Source organism: Eschrichtius robustus, chromosome 17 (assembly GCF_028021215.1).
Source record: "Eschrichtius robustus isolate mEscRob2 chromosome 17, mEscRob2.pri, whole genome shotgun sequence".
Lineage (NCBI taxonomy): Eukaryota > Metazoa > Chordata > Mammalia > Artiodactyla > Eschrichtiidae > Eschrichtius > Eschrichtius robustus.
This window is the reverse complement of record NC_090840.1, coordinates 48,918,703-48,936,701: the sequence shown is the minus strand read 5'-3', so window position 1 is coordinate 48,936,701 and position 17,999 is coordinate 48,918,703. Positions and strand designations below refer to the sequence as shown.

The 17,999-nt window shown below is 37.6% G+C and overlaps 1 protein-coding gene across 1 annotated transcript in view; it reads left to right on the top strand.

Annotated features, from left to right (window-relative positions):
* Positions 1-17,999, top strand: part of STK3 (serine/threonine kinase 3) — a 307,261-nt gene that overhangs the window by 49,464 nt on the left and 239,798 nt on the right. Inside the window, exons 3-4 of the mRNA XM_068525949.1 lie at positions 2,306-2,434; positions 14,828-14,942. Of these exons, the coding sequence (XP_068382050.1) occupies positions 2,306-2,434; positions 14,828-14,942 (244 nt within the window). The remainder of the gene's footprint in view (positions 1-2,305; positions 2,435-14,827; positions 14,943-17,999) is intronic.

Below are 17,999 nucleotides of genomic sequence, written 5' to 3'. Positions count from 1 at the left end.
CAGCAAGAAGCCACTGTGTACCTTATATCTGCTAATGCATCTGCTACAGCTAAATTTGGAGAATGATAGTTTCTCCTCAACTTTTTGCCATTCAGATTTCATGCATTATCAAACTCTTAACTGAGATCCATTCAGGGAAGGGAAATCTGGGAAATGTGGTTCCCAGTTTTCCTCCTTTGTAGTGGCAAGAAGACCTTAGAAGGGACTGATGGCGTTGCTTAACTGACAATAGGTAATCTAGCACTGAATTCTAGATTAGCTTTTGAGGGAAAAAAAATATATGTATACACACACGTATATACACACACATACACACGCGCGCGCACACACACACACACACACACACACACACACACACACACACACACACACACACACACACACAGATATGGCTTCTAAGGGGAGATGCAGATTTCCCCTGCTATCTGAAAGTAGAGCGTTCCTATGAAACCTTTCGTAAGTTGAAATGTTGTAAAGCAAACAAGCAGTTACCTTATGACACATCTTGCTAACGGATACACAGAATAAATTGAGATAAAGCACAGATGCTCACAGACACAGTTCAGAGCTATGGCGGCGTGATGCTGAGGTGCTGAGTGCAGTTTCCAGGGGATGAGCTTGGCGCGGCCGCTCTTGCTGCTCATGGTACTTTCTCCCTCTGTAATGGCTCCTGCAAAAACAAACGTTGAATGCTGTTTTTGCTTTTCACCTTTTTTTGTAAAAGGGTAAATCTTCTTCGAATTTCTTCTGGTTAGCGAAACAGGTACTAATCCAGGTGTTTTGTAAAAGCGAAGGGGCGTAAGGTGAACTTTTGAAAAGTGGGGTTTACCTGTGTGTGTGTGTGTGTGTGTGTAAATTAGGACTACACACACACACACACACACACACACACCCAAAGGTGACTTTGGGTATCAAACTAAATTAAATTACTTCAGAAAGCCCAAAGAAACAGAGGATAGAATGCAATTCATTTTGTTAAAGTAACTGCTTTGTCACTCATTTTTCACTTTTTCACTTATTTTAAAAGATTGTAAATTTGAAATGATTCTGCATAGCTTCCTAATATTAGGAAACATTCCATGTCTCTAACGGCTTGCTCTTCTTTCTCTTCTGTAGAAATAATGTAGTAAGGAAAACATGATCTTTGGAGTCAGAATATGTTTGAATTCTGGCCTTGCTGGTCACTGGTATCTGAGTCTCTATTTCCTCATCTTTTAAAATGGCTATAATAGTATTTTACCTCACAATTGAGAGGGTTGAATTTGATAATGCTTGTAAAACATCAAGCATAGTACCTGACTTACAATAAGAATTTAGTAAGTGATAGCAGTTTTTACCTTGTCTTCTAATTCATCTCAAAATACAAATGGCTTCCCTCTCTCATTGTTCTTGCTTTTTAAGACACATAAATATTTAATTGGCAATGTTTCAAGAGTTGTAGCAGAGACAGTTTTTGAACAAGTGGCCATTAGATCCTGTTACTCATTGTATTTATCTGTGCGTGTGTGGTCTTGCTCTTGAGGAGAAGAAGATAGTGAAAGGAGCATTTGAGAGACCTCGGATCTGTGACTTGGCGGGGACCAGATTTCCTGCTTCTCTAACTTTGGTGTTGTGTGGTCCCCAGCTGAAGATTTCAGTTGCTCTTAAGCAGTCTGAACAGACATTGTACTTTGATATTTTGGGGATGATTTTGTTGAAGATGAGATCAGCCTTTTCTTCTAACATGAGACTTTGGCTGTTTTTATTCTGTATTTCATTCTTTTAACTTCTCCTTATGTATCTTCTTAATGCTGCATTTGTTTGAGCTGACAAACCGTAAGTCTATTTCTTTCATTCATAAGAAAATCAGCAAATCTTTTTCTATTAATTTGATGATTTTAGTGAATTTTAAGTCTATAATTGAAGCATTAAAGCTAAGATATAATTCACTTTTTAAATTTGTTTACTTTGATTTGTCACCATTAAGTAGTATTTTAAATTAGAAAACACTACATGGATACTATATATAAAATAGATAGCTAATAAGGACCTACTGTATAGCACGGGGAACTCTACTCAGTACTCTGTAATGGCCTATATGGGAAAAGAATCTAAAAAAGAGTGGATATATGTATATATATATAACTGATTCACTTTGCTGTACACCTGAAACTAACACAACATTGTAAATCAACTATACTCCAATAAAAATTTTTAAAAAATAAAATAAGAAAAGACTACATGTAAAAACTCATAATAGACCATTTTTTCTCTAATAGTTATCTTTGAAAGGGGAAAAATAAAGAAATGTCTTGGTTTCTTTTAGGTCTTATGGAAGTGTGTTTAAAGCAATACATAAGGAATCTGGTCAAGTTGTGGCAATTAAACAAGTACCTGTTGAGTCAGATCTTCAGGAAATAATCAAAGAAATTTCCATAATGCAGCAATGTGACAGGTATGTAGAGATTTTATTTCTTTACCTTCATTTTGATAAGTTTTGCTAATAATGTATAATAAAATGTGTTCTTTGGTCATTTGTTTAGTTTTCTCTTCTGACTTCCCATCGGAAGGGAGACTAATCTTTCAAGGAAGATGAGAGTAGCTTTGTAGGGTTGTCTTTAGGACTTTCAGCTCTAAAGCAGAAATGATACTATAAAGCAAACGTAGTGAAAGAAAATACTCAAGCCCTTTTCTCATTTTCAGGGAAAATTTATGGGTGAGAATTAGTTTTTGATATTAAGGAAAAGTCATTTAACCATCCTTTTGATTTAATTGTTTTCACTAATTAAAAGCAGTCATGTCTTATGTAACTCTAATTTATTCAACAGACATTTACTGAGCATCCCTAGTGGGCCAGGTACTGTGCCAGGATCTAGGAATATCAAGGGAACTAAGACATTGTTTTTCTTCTTGAGGGGCTGGTAATCTAGTTGGGAAGACAGATACTTAAGCAAATAGCTGTAGTACAGCACAGTCATTATAGTGACTGGTACATGAGGAGATGTGAGAACAAGGAGGCAGGGCACCTACCTCAGCCAGGAGTCAGGAAGTCTGGAATGCAGAGGAAGAGTAAATTTGGTGAGGAAATAGAGGGATGAGAGACTGCAAAGAGAATTAAAGGTAGAAAGGTGAAAAACAGCTCACTGTTATGCGCTGTTCTGACAAGGTTTAGAATTACTGCAGTGGAAAGTAAGAGACAGAGTGATATGAAATGAGTTTGGATAGGTAAATGGAGCTGATCATGAAGTATCTTATATACCCTAGTAAGTAGCCTGGCCTTTATAAGGGATGCAGAGTGTGTAAATTAGGGCTGTGTTAGGCCTATAGTTACTTAATCAAAGAGAGATTTATTATTCTCCCTTTATAAAAGGTCTAGAGATAAGGTTAATATAGCAGCAATGAAGTAACAACTGTGATAGGCTTTTTCTTATACTGTGCCATCCTTAGCATGTGGTCTTTGTTCTCATGCTTATTATCTCATGGTTGCAAGAGAGCTGCTCCAGCTCCAGCATTTTGTCTACATTCCAGACAGGAGGAAGAAGAGAAGAAGTGGGTAAGGGCTTTCCCAGAAACCCTCAGCTTATATTTTATTCATCAGATTGAGTCACACGGTGACTTAGAGCTGGCGAACTTAGGGGAGTCTGGACACATTGTCATCCCTAATCAAATCAGGGCCCTATTAGTAAGAGATCTATGGAAAAGTTCCTTTTCCAACAGTATATAAGATACATATATTGTAAGCTCTTTGGTTAATGAAGTGACCGATAGTCCTAGAGGAACTTTGTTGCTTGGGTCTGTTCAGTTTTACTCTTCTTTATTGTGTGCTGTGTATTTAGATTATATTACATATTTTCCATGAAGGCCATATAACTGGAAATTCAAGTGGTTATAGAAAAAAATACATTCCTCAGCTCCCAGGTCAAAATATATAATTGCAGAGTTTTCCCAGACCTCTATTAATTTGGTAACTTGATAAGAATGTGGTTCGCATAGTTTGATGTAGATAAGGAAAGATTGACCATAGTGTAGTGCTGGGCTCTTCAGGTGCTTAATTTTTTTTTTTTTTTTTTTTACATTTCAGTTAAACCATTGAGTTTTTTTAAAAAATTAATTAATTAGTTAATTTTTTGGCTGTGTTGGGTCTTCGTTTCTGCGCGAGGGCTTTCTCTAGTTGCGGCAAGCGGGGGCACTCTTCATCGCGGTGCGCGGGCCTCTCACTGTCGCGGCCTCTCTCGTTGCGGAGCACAGGCTCCAGACGCGCAGGCTCAGCAGTTGCGGCTCACGGGCCCAGTTGCTCCGCGGCACGTGGGACCTTCCCAGACCAGGGCTCGAACCCGTGTCCCCTGCATTGGCAGGCAGTTTCTCAACCACTGCGCCACCAGGGAAGCCCCAGGTGCTTAATGTTTGCATGTTGCTATTATTATTTTATTATAATGGTTAAAAATAGTTCAGGTACTAATGTTGTGCTTTAGAGATTTTAGTTGAGTGTGCTCTAGGAAGGGCACGATGTCTCAGATATTACCCACTATACATCTCCTAACCTTTGTGCATCTTGGTACCCATCAGCTCTTGCTCAGGTTTCTGCAACAGCTTCCTGTATGTTCACTTTGTCTTTCATTTTTGCCTGCTCCAACCCATTTTTTTCCCTGAAGCTAGAGTGTTCTTTCTAAAATGCAAACCTAATCAAGCCATTCTCCGTTTAAGACCCTTAAGTGGCTCCCCATTGCTTAGCTAGATCCTGTCTCCTGAGGAGGGCATACAAGGGCCTTCCTGATCTGGCCAGTGCTTATGCTTCCAGGCTTCTCTCTTACCTGAGTTTCTCTTTTAAGCACCTGTTTACTGGTATTCTCTGTCACCTGGCTCTTACATTCTTTGAGGTTGGGATTATGACTTACTCAGTGCCCTTGGATCCTGCCACATAGTGGCTACTCAAGTATTGACAAGTATTACTAATTCCTGCCTGGATGACTCAACTGGAATATCCAGAAGCAACTTAACGTGTAACATTTCTAAAACCAAAGTTTTAATTGTTGCAGACAAGCCTTTCAAATTCCTGTTTTGTTAATAGCATCATCATGTACTTAGTCTTTCAACAACAGAACTGAGAATTCATCTGTTTCTTTTTCTGATACCTCTGATGACACTAATTCTTGTAGAGTCTCCTTCTGAAATGTCTTCACTATCTTTGTCCTTTCTTCACTCCCTGAGAGAAGGAATCATATTTCTTAGCATACATCACAATGCCTAGCACTGTACTTTTTGTTGAATGAATGTGAATAGATATGGTATGGATAAGGAGTATGTGAAAGAGCATTGTTGGTTGAGGGGACCCTAGGGAAATCTGATTGTTGTTCTTGTTATGTACTTGAAACTACTAAGGGGAAAGAAAAGTAGTGAATTAAAGGGGTAGAAAATGTGCATAAATTCTAGAAATTTTGTACCACTTTGTAGCAGAATTGCCTTGTACATAGTGCTTCTCAAATATTTGTTGAAAGAAATGGTAAAACAAATATTGATAAAAAAATGGATCCTGTCTTCTAGATTTCACTTTTATATGCATACTGAACTTATGAAATAGTGAAGGATCAAAAAACAAAATTGGTTGGTTAAAAGATCCTAAAAGTGCTAAAAGATAAGGTGAGTGAAAAACTGGGAAATGGCAGGAACAAGCATTACATGTTTAGCTACTACTTACTTGTGTTAATGCAGATGTGTTAATGAGAACTGGCATAAAAATGATTTGGAAGAAAACAGTACAAATTGAAAAATTCCCACATAAAACGGTGGAATTTTGGTTAGAGAGAATGAAATTTGTATTTCTGAAATTGATATATTTTCTTAAGTCTATGCAGCTGTTTGGGCATTTGGCAAATTGTCTTGCTTTCTGCACTCCAAAAAGAGACGAGAGGGTGTTTTAATTTTTTTTGTTCGTTTTAGTGAGTACTGAACGTGTTCAATACTGCATTTTGGCGTAAATATTTGAGGGGACCCATCTGCATTGTTTATTGTTGAATCTTCTGTGTCTAGTCCAGTGCTTGGCACAGAGTAGGCATTCAGTAAGTATTTGTTGAATGTTTAAATCATAGAATGTTGGTGCTAGACTAGACCTCTGTAGGTGTACTTTATTTTTTTTAAACTTTTTAATTTATTTTTTACTTTTTGGCCGCACCCCGCGGCATGTGGGATCTTCCCTGACCAGGGATCGAACCTGTGCCCCCCTGCAGTGGAAGCATGGACTGTTAACCACTGGACCACCAGGGAAGTCCCAACTGTAGGTGTACTTTAGTTAGAGTTTTTCAAATGTACTCTGCTCTAAGGAGGTGCATCTAGGGGTATTTTCCACAAACAGTGAAGAATTGAGCAGAGTGAGAAACTTAGCCCTTGCTTTTATCTTTTTTTCTATGTTGGAGCTCATTCTAAAATTTTATTTGAGAAAAGACTTCTGGTGCTAAAGCATAATTAAGAACTACCTTATGCGTACAGAAAATGAGACCTAGAGATTTTACATGAATTGTCCTAGATCATAGCTAGTTAATGACTAGGATACTGTGAGGACCCACATTTGCTGACTCCAGGGCCAGTGCTGAAGAAAGCAATGTCTATACAATGATTCCAACAGTTCAAAGTAAAGTACTCATTCTCAAGGCAGTGCTGGAGATGGAGGCAAGAGCTGGTCAGCAGTACTTTTGAATACTATGTGCCAGGTCATGTGGATATAAGGGAACCACAACTGACACAGCTTCTACATTCCTAGTACTGACACTCTAGAGAAAGAATTTCTCATATCTAAACCAAGAAAAATATGTTGTTAATACATGCATCAGGGCACACAATTATTCACCTAATTTATTTTATTTATATATTTATATATATATATATAATATAAATTCAATATATATATTATGTAAAAAAATTTATTTGACTAATATACTGAGTACTTACTCCTCTGACGGTAGCCCTTACGTGCTGCGCATAAGAGATATAACAGTGAATGAGCCAGACTTTGGAAGGACTTTCAGTCAGATGCACAAGACAGATGAATGGACAGGCTGTTTCAGTATAGTGTGATAAGAGCTCTGATGGGGTAAATATGGGGAACTGTATGGGTTGGAAGATGTTTGTAACGCCTCACCATTGGGGATTCAGGGAAAGCTTCCTCAGGCAGATCATACCCAAGCTGAGTTCTAAAGGATGACTTAGATTTACTAGGCAAAGAGGAGAGGCGGTCCATGTGGTAGGAATAGCGCATTTCTAGCTTGCTTGCTCAGAGACTTCTTTCTACCAGAGCAGCTCCTGTCCCATGTGTTCTGTTTGCTGATGTTTCTGGGTGAGATTCCATTTGAACACTGTTCCTGATGAAAAAAATAAATAAATAAAATTGAAACTCACCATACTGAAGGATTTGTGATTAACTGTGGCAGTTTTATCAGTTCATCTATATGTATTCGTTTTTGGGTGGGCCAAGAAATAAATTGCTGTGATTTAGATTTATATTGGAAACAATTCAGTTTTCATAGGAGAATATTCATGTTGCCTTTGTGAAAACACTGGATTACCCCTATTAAGTTTAGAACACTATTAAGATGGTAGAAGGAAGTTAATGAAACGTATGTAATGAAAAATAGCCATTTCTTTAGTATTTTAATTATCACATGCTTATAATGGCAACATTAGAAAATACACCTTAGAAAATATTTGCAAAAGACTTATCTGATAAAGGAGTGTTATCCAAAATATACAAAGAATTTAAAAAACTCAACAAGAATACAAATAACCCAATTAAAAAATGGGCCAAAAACCTTAACAGACACCTCACGAGAGAAGATATACAGATGGCAAATAAGCATATGAAAAGATGCTTCACATCATATGCCATCAGAGAAATGCAAGTTAAAACAATGAGATACCACTACACACCTATTAGAATGCCCAAAATCTGGAACACTGACAACACCAAATGCTGGTGAGGATGTGGAGCAACAGGAACTTCCATTCATTGCTGGTGGGAATGCATAATAATACTGCCAGTGTAGAAGTCAGTTTTTGACAGTTTTCTTCCAAAACTAAACATACTTTTAACCATATGATCCAGCAGTCTGGCTCCTTGATATTTACCCAAAGGAGTTAAAAACTTATGTCCACACAAATACCTGCACATGGATGTTTGTATCAGCTTTATTCGTAATTACCAAAACCTTAGAACCAGCCAAGATGTCCTTCAGTAGGTGGATGCATAAACTGTGGTACATCCAGACAATGGAATATTATTCAGCACTAAAAAGAAATGAGCTATCAAGCTATGAAAATACATAGAGGAAACTTAAACGGATATTACTAGTGAAAGAGGACGATCTGGAAAGGCTGCATATACTGTATGATTTCAACCATATGACATCCTGGAAAAGGCAAAACTATAGAGACAATAAAAAGATCAGTGGTTGCCTGGGGTTAGGAGGGTGGGGGGGATGAATAGGTAGAGCAGTGAAATTACTCTGTATGATACTATAATGGTGTATACAGTTGAAACCCAAAGAATGTACAACACCAAGAGTGGATCCTAATGTAAAGTATGGATTGGGTGACGGTGTTGTGTCAGTGTAGATCCATCACTTGTAACAAACATCCCAGTCTGGTGGGGGGATGTGGACAATGGGCAGGCTGTGCACGTGTGGGCGCAGGGGGCATATGAGAAAGCTCTGTACCTTTCACTCAGTTTTGCTATGAACCCAAACCTGCCATGAAAAATCAAAGTCTATTAAAAGATACCTTTAGCAATACACTATTTTCTTCAATTAAGATGAAATTCAAGTTAACATAAAAATGTTAATTAACTTTTAGACAGGAAAAATTAACATTTGAATCTCTATAAGAAGCTTAAACAATGATTCAGTCCAAATAACTTGTACCACAGTAGTGTCTATATAATATGGTGCAAATACATAAGGAAGTTTGTAGTGCTTTTTCTATTTTTTTCCCTCTGGTTTCTCTGTTTTTTCCTCACTTCTCTTTTTATACTACTATTTTGAGTTGTGATACTAGAGGAAGACCGTTAGAATAAGGGTTTAGGGAGGATATGAAATGGAGACAGAGGAATGGCAAGGGTATGATACATTAGGCATGAGATGAGAGGAAGCCAAAAAAGAAAAAAAAGAAAAAAGAGAGGAAGTAGTTTTATTGGGTTGAAGGTGTTAAATAGGGGAAAGGGAATGAATGGGACAGGAGAATGAAAGGTAGGGGAATGGCACGGGGGAAGGGAGTAGACTGTGCCTCATGAGTTTTGCCCCAGTTGTCGAGGCATCGTGTTTCACCTTTGCTTCCTGGTGTATGCTGTAATTTGACTTGCATCTTCCATGTCCCTCCACCCACTGGAATTTCCAGAGTCATATTTAACTATTTAACCGTGCCAAGAATACATAGAATTGCTGGATTCTCCTATGTCCTGTAAGTCCATATGGTGGCTTAGTCAAGATTCCTAGGCCTTATGGCTGAACTAAAACTTCGTGTTGCTTAAAATTATAAGTAACACTGAGCTAGTGTTTTGAAGCAAGCTCTCCCTGCTTCCTCTCCAGCCTTTAATAATCAATGTGTGGTTAAAAAAATAGATGTTAGTGTATCTAAATAATTGTACGGTTAGCTAACTTGCCCGCTAGTATGAACACTATCACCTTTGGCCCCTGACAATCCTGCACTGGATAATCCTCCTTAAAGGCTATTTGATTGTATTATTTTCTTGCATAAACTCCTTCATGGGTTCCCCATTGTCTGGACTGCCTTTTCTTCTTTGTCGCTAAAGTCTACGAATTTTTCTCCCTAGCATCTGCCACTAGGCTATGTATGTTGTTCAGTGAATGTTTGTTGATTACTTTTATATGATACAGGAATGAATTATGGATGAACGACGTCTGTGTCAGTGGAAACAGACTGGCTTAGAAGTCCCAGGTCTTGAACTCTCTGCTTATTTGTTTCTGTGTTTGTAATTTTTCAAAGTGTTGGCTTTAAATTGTAATCTTTAATTTGCCAGTCTTAAGTTTATATTCAGCGTGCAGTTGAAGGGAGACACAGTGGATAAAACACAGTAGAAAACTTGCCTACTGTCTTCTAACTTGTCAGTCTATATCATAATCAAATTGTGTTGAGTGTACCTTGAAAATATCTCTTGAATTTGTTTTCTACTCCAAGCCACGATCTGCTTTTTAAAATGTAGGTTTTATTATTATTCAGGTATAATGAGACCAGCATATCAGGAGATAGATTGTTATACTTCCAGATCTGAGAAGGGTGTGGGTGAGAGAGGGGGACCCATACAGGGAAGCACCAGGGTCAGTTAGGAGGCAGAGGGAGTGGGGGAAATGTGGGCAAGAGCCTTTATTGTGGTTTCTGTGGGAAGGAATGGGTGAAATTGAGTAAACAGGTTTAGGATTGGCTAGATTGAATAATTTCTCTGTGATCTGGGGCTGTCCCTGTTTGTCTGGTATACGGCCCTGGGGTGATTAGGGCTGGGAAATGGTGGCCCTGGAGGTAGTTGAGAGCATGAAACTCCCTATTGGCTTGTTTGCATGTGAAGGGTACGCTCACAGATGCTATCTCTGGTAATTAGCTAACCCTGAGAGAGGAACAGTGGAGACTTTGTCAGTAGGTCCCAGATGTCAAAGCAGCACAAATATAGAAAATAAAAAGATACACTTAATACAATCTCTTGCATGCACAGGCCAACAGAACCTTCTAACTGGTCTACCCGTGTCCATATTTGCTTTCCTACAATCCAGCTTTGAAGCAGTAGCCAGAGGAATCTTAAAAGTATAAATTAGATCATGTCATTCCTCTGCTTAAAATTCTTCTCTTGAATATCTGTTGAAGCCCAATATCCTTACCTTGTTTTTGAGGCCCTTCGTTATCAGCTCCTGCCTCCATCTGCAGCTACATTGCGTTCTACTAATTTTTCACTCACTTTATTCTAGGCATACTGATCCCTTGAAAATGATTTGCTCTTTCTCTCCTCAGGGCCTTTGTACAGACAGTTCTTGGTACCTGAATGCTCTTTATAACTGGTTAACTTCTAGCCGACCTTTGACTCTAGCTTAAATGTTATTCCTTTGGGGAGGCCTGAATTAGGTCCCTTCTGTTAATTTTTCTGTGACTGTTAATTTGTTTACTTATTCATTCCTGTTGTTTGTGCATACAAGGAGGGAGGTACTGAGGATAAAATGGAGAGCAAGGCAGATTGGCACCTATCCTCATGGAGCTTCTTTTCTTCTAGGGGAGGCAGAGAAAAGTCAATGACAAAGCAATTATAAGATGTTATAAGTGCTTTAAAGTATTGATGCAGAAGATACCAGGGGATGACCAGTAGTAGGCCATTATTACGTATAAACTTTGGGGTTTAAGCATTTCTTTCTTTTCCAAATGTAATTTGTAATCCACAGCCACCAATGGTGGGGGGATATTTTGTTGTTAAAGCTCACCCATGTCTACTTTCAAAGTTTTTTCATATATACCAGTGCTTCCCAAGTCAGGGGCTACCATGGAATATGTGTGCTATTCCATTCTTCCATATGAACTAGGAACAGTTTTATTTGCAGAAATGATGAATGCAAAATAAAGTCTCAGCCAGTTTATCTCATAGCACTCCTCCTTCTTTTCTTACCACAGTTAGTAATTTTATTTACTTGTGGATTTACTTCTCTAATACCTGTGTACCTCTTGCTGGTATGTGCTAGAGGAGAGTCAGAATTGTGTCTGTCTGGTTTGTCTGGTCTAATGCTTGGCTTGAGTAGAGGGTCACTGAATGAATGTTGAGTGATTGATAGAAACTGTATTCGGGTGTGTGTCCTTAACATGGCTGTTTAGGTCTATCTGCTTAAGTGTTTCTCTAGGTTAAAGTTATTGAGGCCATTTTTAAAAAAAAAATATTTATTTATTGATTGATTGATTGCTATGTTGGGTCTTCGTTTCTGTGCTAGGGCTTTCTCTAGTTGCGGCAAGCGGGGGCCACTCTTCATCGCGGTGCGCGGGTCTCTCTATCGTGGCCTCTCTTGTTGCAGAGCACGGGCTCCAGACGCGCAGGCTCAGTAGTTGTGGCTCATGGGCCTAGTTGCTCTGCGGCATGTGGGATCTTCCCAGACCAGGGCTCGAACCCGTGTCCCCTGCATTAGCAGGCAGATTCTCAACCACTGCGCCACCAGGGAAGCCCGAGGCCATTTTTAATGATATAGAATTGTTGGTCTTTGTTCCGTTTACTTGATTGTGTATTAGAATGGGCCACAAAATATTTTTTGAAGAGAATTTTACCTTTCCCCAAAGGTGTTGCCTTGACTCACCCACTAAAGAGAGCTAGAGCTGCCCTTTTATGTAGCTGCCCAGATTAGAATCTCTAATTTTCATAGGAGCTGTCAGTCCTACCCTTAGAATTGCTGATTACTTAGTGTAGATTGCAAGATAAAATACGTGTTTTCTTTGTGCTTTTCAGTGAACATAACCTTCAACTCATTGCTAATTTAACACCTTTGAAAATTTTGAATAAGAAAATTAATATTTAAAGAAGTTTTCTGAAGGATATGTCATCTATCTTCTGGAGTGAATCTTAGCTGTGGGTGTATATCAAAGTCACCTATAAAGGTTTTAAAACATCTGCTGAGTTAGAAACTCCAAGGTGTGGGGTCTGGGCCACAGGTGATTCTGATGCACAGCCAGGTGTAAGAGCAGTACTTCCTATAAAGGTTTCTACACAGGCACTCATAACCCAAAGAAGTGTACGTAAAGAAAGCTTTTTTATGTTTCCCGTAAGTTGAAGTTTTGGCTCTATAGATTAGATTCATTTGTAAACAAACACTTTTAAATGGTTTAGTGAATATTTATGAACTCTTAATAATACTTTCCATTCCCAACACCTAGCAAAGTTGAGTGTTGTCTGCAAATTTAAGGTGTGAGATGGGGAGTAACGAGAGATGTGGGTAGAGAGGTAGACTTTGAAAGGTCATGTATGTGATATGAAGCAGTTCTGTCTTTTTTTCCTTTGGTAATGGAGAGCCATTGGAGCTTTTTTTCTTTTTTTTAATCAGGAGAGCAATATGATTAGCCTACTTTACTTTTGTTTTAAAGGAAAGTTACTTGTCAGCTATATGGAGCATAGATTAGAATGGGGGAGAAAACTATGACAAGGAGACCAAAGCAAGTCTGTGCAAGAGGAGCAGTAGGGATAAAACAGGATTGAATTCTAGCCCTGTAGCTACCTGTTTTAGTTTAAGCCCTTAAGCTCTAACCAATCTGCTCTACCCTTGGCTTCAAGACTTAGTTAAGATTGCAAAGGCTTTACTGAGAAGTCTTTCCCCAACCGTCTTCTCTTAATCTCTTCTTTTGGTAGTCTCTTTATGTGGTCTTTTATAGTACTTTCCATTTTTCATTGTTCTTTTTTGCTTTTTTGATTCCTATGTCTTATTTATCTTACACTGATGCCACTTTTCATGATAGCTGCTTCTAGATAGAAATATCTATTGAACAAGTTGTTCCCTAAACATGCCATTCTTGGTTTTTCCCTTGCCTTTGCTCATGGTCTTTCTCTTTTCCAAATCTTCTTATCTCTCTTCTACACCCACATCTTGAAGTTTTAACCTTTTTTTCATAATTCAAATTCCACCAATTCTGCGAAGTTCTCTAGGTTGACTCTGCCATGGTCACTTCTACCTGTGAGCTCTTGTAGTATTTAAGCTGTGTACTACTTTATGCTTCCTTGTATTTTTCATCTTTTTATGTATTCTGTGAGTGTGGATATTCTGTTTTGAGTTGAGCAAGGTGTTTTACACATCACTGTATTATAGCATACCCTGAATAAATATCAATTGTAACGGTCATTTGCCCCATTCTAAGTTTTCCTAAAAACAACTCGGCTATCAACATAGTTTATTCTGCTCTGAAACACATGAAACCTCAGCTCAGAAATATTTTAAATTGTCAATAATTATAATTATCTGAATTTAAAGCAAAAAGATTATAATTATTTTTCTCCAGGATTTTAAAGGCCAAAATACAAGAGAATTTAAAAAAAAATTTTTTTGGCCTCGTTGAAATATAAAGTATTGAAATGTAAAGTTGAGTGTTAATATTTGACTGAATGCAAAATCCTTTAGAAGATTTATATATATATATATTTTTTATAAGTTTATTTATTTATTTATTTTTGGCTGCGTTGGGTCTTCGTTGATGCGCGCGGGCTTTTCTCTAGTTGTAGCGAGCGGGGGCTGCTCTTCGTTGCAGTGTGTGGGCTTCTCATTGCGGTGGCTTCTCTTGTTGCAGAGCACAGGCTCTAGGCGTGTGGGATTCAGTAGTTGTGGTACGTGGGCTCAGTAGTCGTGGCTCGCAGGCTGTAGAGCGCAGGCTCAGTAGTTGTGGCGCACGGGCTTAGTTGCTCTGCGGCATGTGGGATCTTCCCAGACCAGGGCTAGAACCAATGTCCCCTGCATTGGCAGGGGGATTCTTAACCACTGCGCCTCCAGGGAAGTCCCTAGAAGATTTATATTTAAAATGCTTTAGTTAAAGGAAAATATTTTCATTTGTTCCTTATGTTAAAGAGTATGTCCTTTGCCAAAACAAAGCTTTATTTTCTTGGGAATCACTCAAAACATTTGGACCTCCTCTGGTTTGTAATCCTGTTAAAATTTCATCCATGAATTAAAGCCTAATTATACACAGTTGGTGAACCCTACATAGATACAATTCCATGTACAATAATAGTTTACTCATTAAGTTTACTTATTGGAACATTATGAAATGTTGAAAATATTTTGAATTGGGATTAAGAAATAATTTTATTTGGGAATTAACTGAGTTTAATTGTCTATATATTTTTCTTTAGCCCATATGTTGTAAAGTACTATGGCAGTTACTTTAAGAACACAGACCTCTGGATTGTTATGGAGTACTGTGGAGCTGGCTCTGTCTCGGACATAATTAGATTACGAAACAAGACAGTAAGTATTTTTAAATTGTTTTGCTCATCTCATTTGTAAAGATTCATAGTTTAGAATCTGACTAGGTAGTGTTTTGTTACAAGAAAAATATTAGTGTGAGAAAAGAAAAGGTTTTGAAGTGTAAAGGGATCTAGTATGAGGTGTGAGAATCAGTCAAAGTCACAAATTTGCCATTTGTCATATGGCAAATACAGGAGTCATATGATGGTTTAATTTATTTATTAGGATAATTTTTGGTTGGTCACCGAGAAACTACCATGGCACTCCTCTTCTTCATTTGGAATCAGTGTGCATGTTCTTTATCAACATGAGTTCAGTAAGTTATGGCTAGAATTTTATTTAAAGTTCATAATATTCATGGTATTTCTTTATCTTGTTTTTTGCATTATAACCTATGATTGGTAAACAGTTGAAGTTTTATGTTTCTGAATCTTAAAAATAACTGAAAAACAATTTTTGTCTTATTTTCCCAAATGTTGTCAGGGTGTTTGAAAGTAATAGAGCTAGATTATAAATTTTTTTTTTCCTGGTAAATTCAGCTTTGTGAAATTTGTTTTTTAATAATAACTTTTTATGGCTATGTTTTAACCCGCAGTAAAAGAGCTGTTTATAAAATTGTTTAGGCTAGCAATGCACCTAGTTTCCTTTCATAATTTATGAGGACAAAGTGACCTTTTTAAAATCTGTGAATGACTAAGAATAATAAATCAGAGAAATAATTTGCAATTCCATGAGACAGTATCCCAATGACTATATGTCTTTATTACATGTAGTCAGACATGTTTCAGTAAAATACATTCAGAAAAATACTTAACTACTTGAGTCAATTCGTGGTTAACCAGAATCATTTTAAAGTTTGATTGGGGAAGCACGTTGTAAGTTTATGCTACTAATTTTTTGTTTTTCTGTTAGAGAAAATAAAGTAAATAGGATTTCTTTTAAAGGAAGTGAGATAGAAGTTAAAATAATCCCTGTTTTGACAAAATGGATTAAGTGATTTGTGACATTCCAATTATATATTTTAGAATTTGTATGGTGCTTAACTAACATTTATGTAAATCAGATGACTCCTGAGTGGCAGAACAATGCTTTAATTGAAGATAATTATACTCCAGTTAGAGAAGTGTTTTAAAACCGTTCCAGGGCTGAACTCAGTGTATTTGGTATTTAAAATTACCAAGTAGGAATATGAAGTAAAACTGAGTGAAATGGAAAATCTGTTTTCTTTATTTAAATGCTAATGTTACCATTTTGAGCACAGAGGAAGAATATGATCCAAGTACTTTATTTCTTGTTGCTAATAAATACAAACCGTGAAGGTATACTGCAGTTCTAAAAGCTAGATATGGATGGGATCATTATCCTCAGGAATCTCCTTCACCAGTTATCAAAGGAAAGATTTTATCCCATTTGCATTCTTTTTTAGAAGACAGAATCCACCTAACACGTTTGGGGATCATACATTTGGAATAGTCTAATCGTTATTCTCACTGACGGTTTTTCCCTTTGGCTTGGGGAGGCATGGAAGGGTCTGATTCCCAGATACAAGAAGAACCCAGAGCTGCACGAGATGGCTCAGGAGCTGTGGGTATATTATCTCTGGGTGTTGCCTTGATAACAGCTCCTGTTAAATCTCAAGAATATTCTGTGCTACGTATGCTACTTTTCCTTCATTTATGTATTATTTAAAAAGAGTACCATTGTTATGAAGGTTGGCAGTGTACGGGGATATGTATCATCCTCTTTTTTCTTAAAAAACACCTGGAGATTGTAAATATTTGATCATTTTATAGGAATGTTCAATGGAGTGATAATCTTGATTGTTTGAATTTCAGAGGCGTGGCTATTACTGATTGGCTAGCTTTCAAAGATGTGACCAGTGAAACAGTTGTCCATATCTATTAACACTCACTCCAGTAGTTAATTGTTTTCATGGTCACGAACAATCAATCTTTTTCTAAGAGTATGGGAACTTTTTTTTTTTGGCTTTATATGCTCTTTTGTTTTTTGTTACATGCTTTGTTGTTTCTTTTAATTCTATATACATTTTAAACAGCACGAGGCATTCTTATTATTATTTTATATGGTCAGTGTTTATATTTATACTTTTTATTGCTCTTTACTCTTTTCTGCATTTCTCAGTTGCCTGAACAGTGTTCTTTAGTGTTTCCTTATATAAGGGTATGATGGTGTTAAGATCTCTCTCTTTTTTTTTTGTATGAAAATGTTATCTCACTTCATTTTTTTTTTTTTTCTTTTTTTTAAAGCTGAACATTTTTTTTAAAATTAATTAATTAATTAATTAATTTATGGCTGTGTTGGGTCTTCGTTTCTGTGCGAGGGCCTTCTCTAGTTGTGGCAAGTGGGGGCCACTCTTCATCGCGGTGCGCGGGCCTCTCACTATCGCGGCCTCTCTTGTTGCGGAGCACAGGCTCCAGACGCGCAGGCTCAGTAATTGTGGCTCACGGGCCCAGTTGCTCCGCGGCATGTGGGATCCTCCCAGACCAGGGTTCGAACCCGTGTCCCCTGCATTGGCAGGCAGACTCTCAACCACTGCGCCACCACGGAAGCCCCTCACTTCATTTTTGAACGATTCATTTGCTGGATAAAGAATTCTAAGTTGGCAATTTCTTTTAGATTTTTGATTTGTTTTAAGAGGAATGACTCTTGGAAAACCACCTAAGTAACACACTTTTTGTAGAATTATTCTTGTCTTTGAAAGAAATCTCATGGATGAACTATTCTGGATTTTCAGTTCGATTGCTATCTGTTTTTTGATCAGGTGTTTCTTTGAGAATTAAAGGCACAGGGAAGAAAATCTGACTAAGATTTGTATTTTGGTGTTTTGGTATATGCTTTTGCCTCAACTGCTCCCCCACCTTTGAGTGTTTCCCCTACCCCCGAGTCTTTGCCTAGTGAATTTGTATCCATGAAGGACCAGATCAAATATCACCTCCTCTTTGAAACTTTCCCTGTTTTCCCAGGTAGTTTCTTATCTATTTGGTAATTGGTTGATTAATGAATTAGGTAAGTCTTTATTGCATATTCACTCTTAAC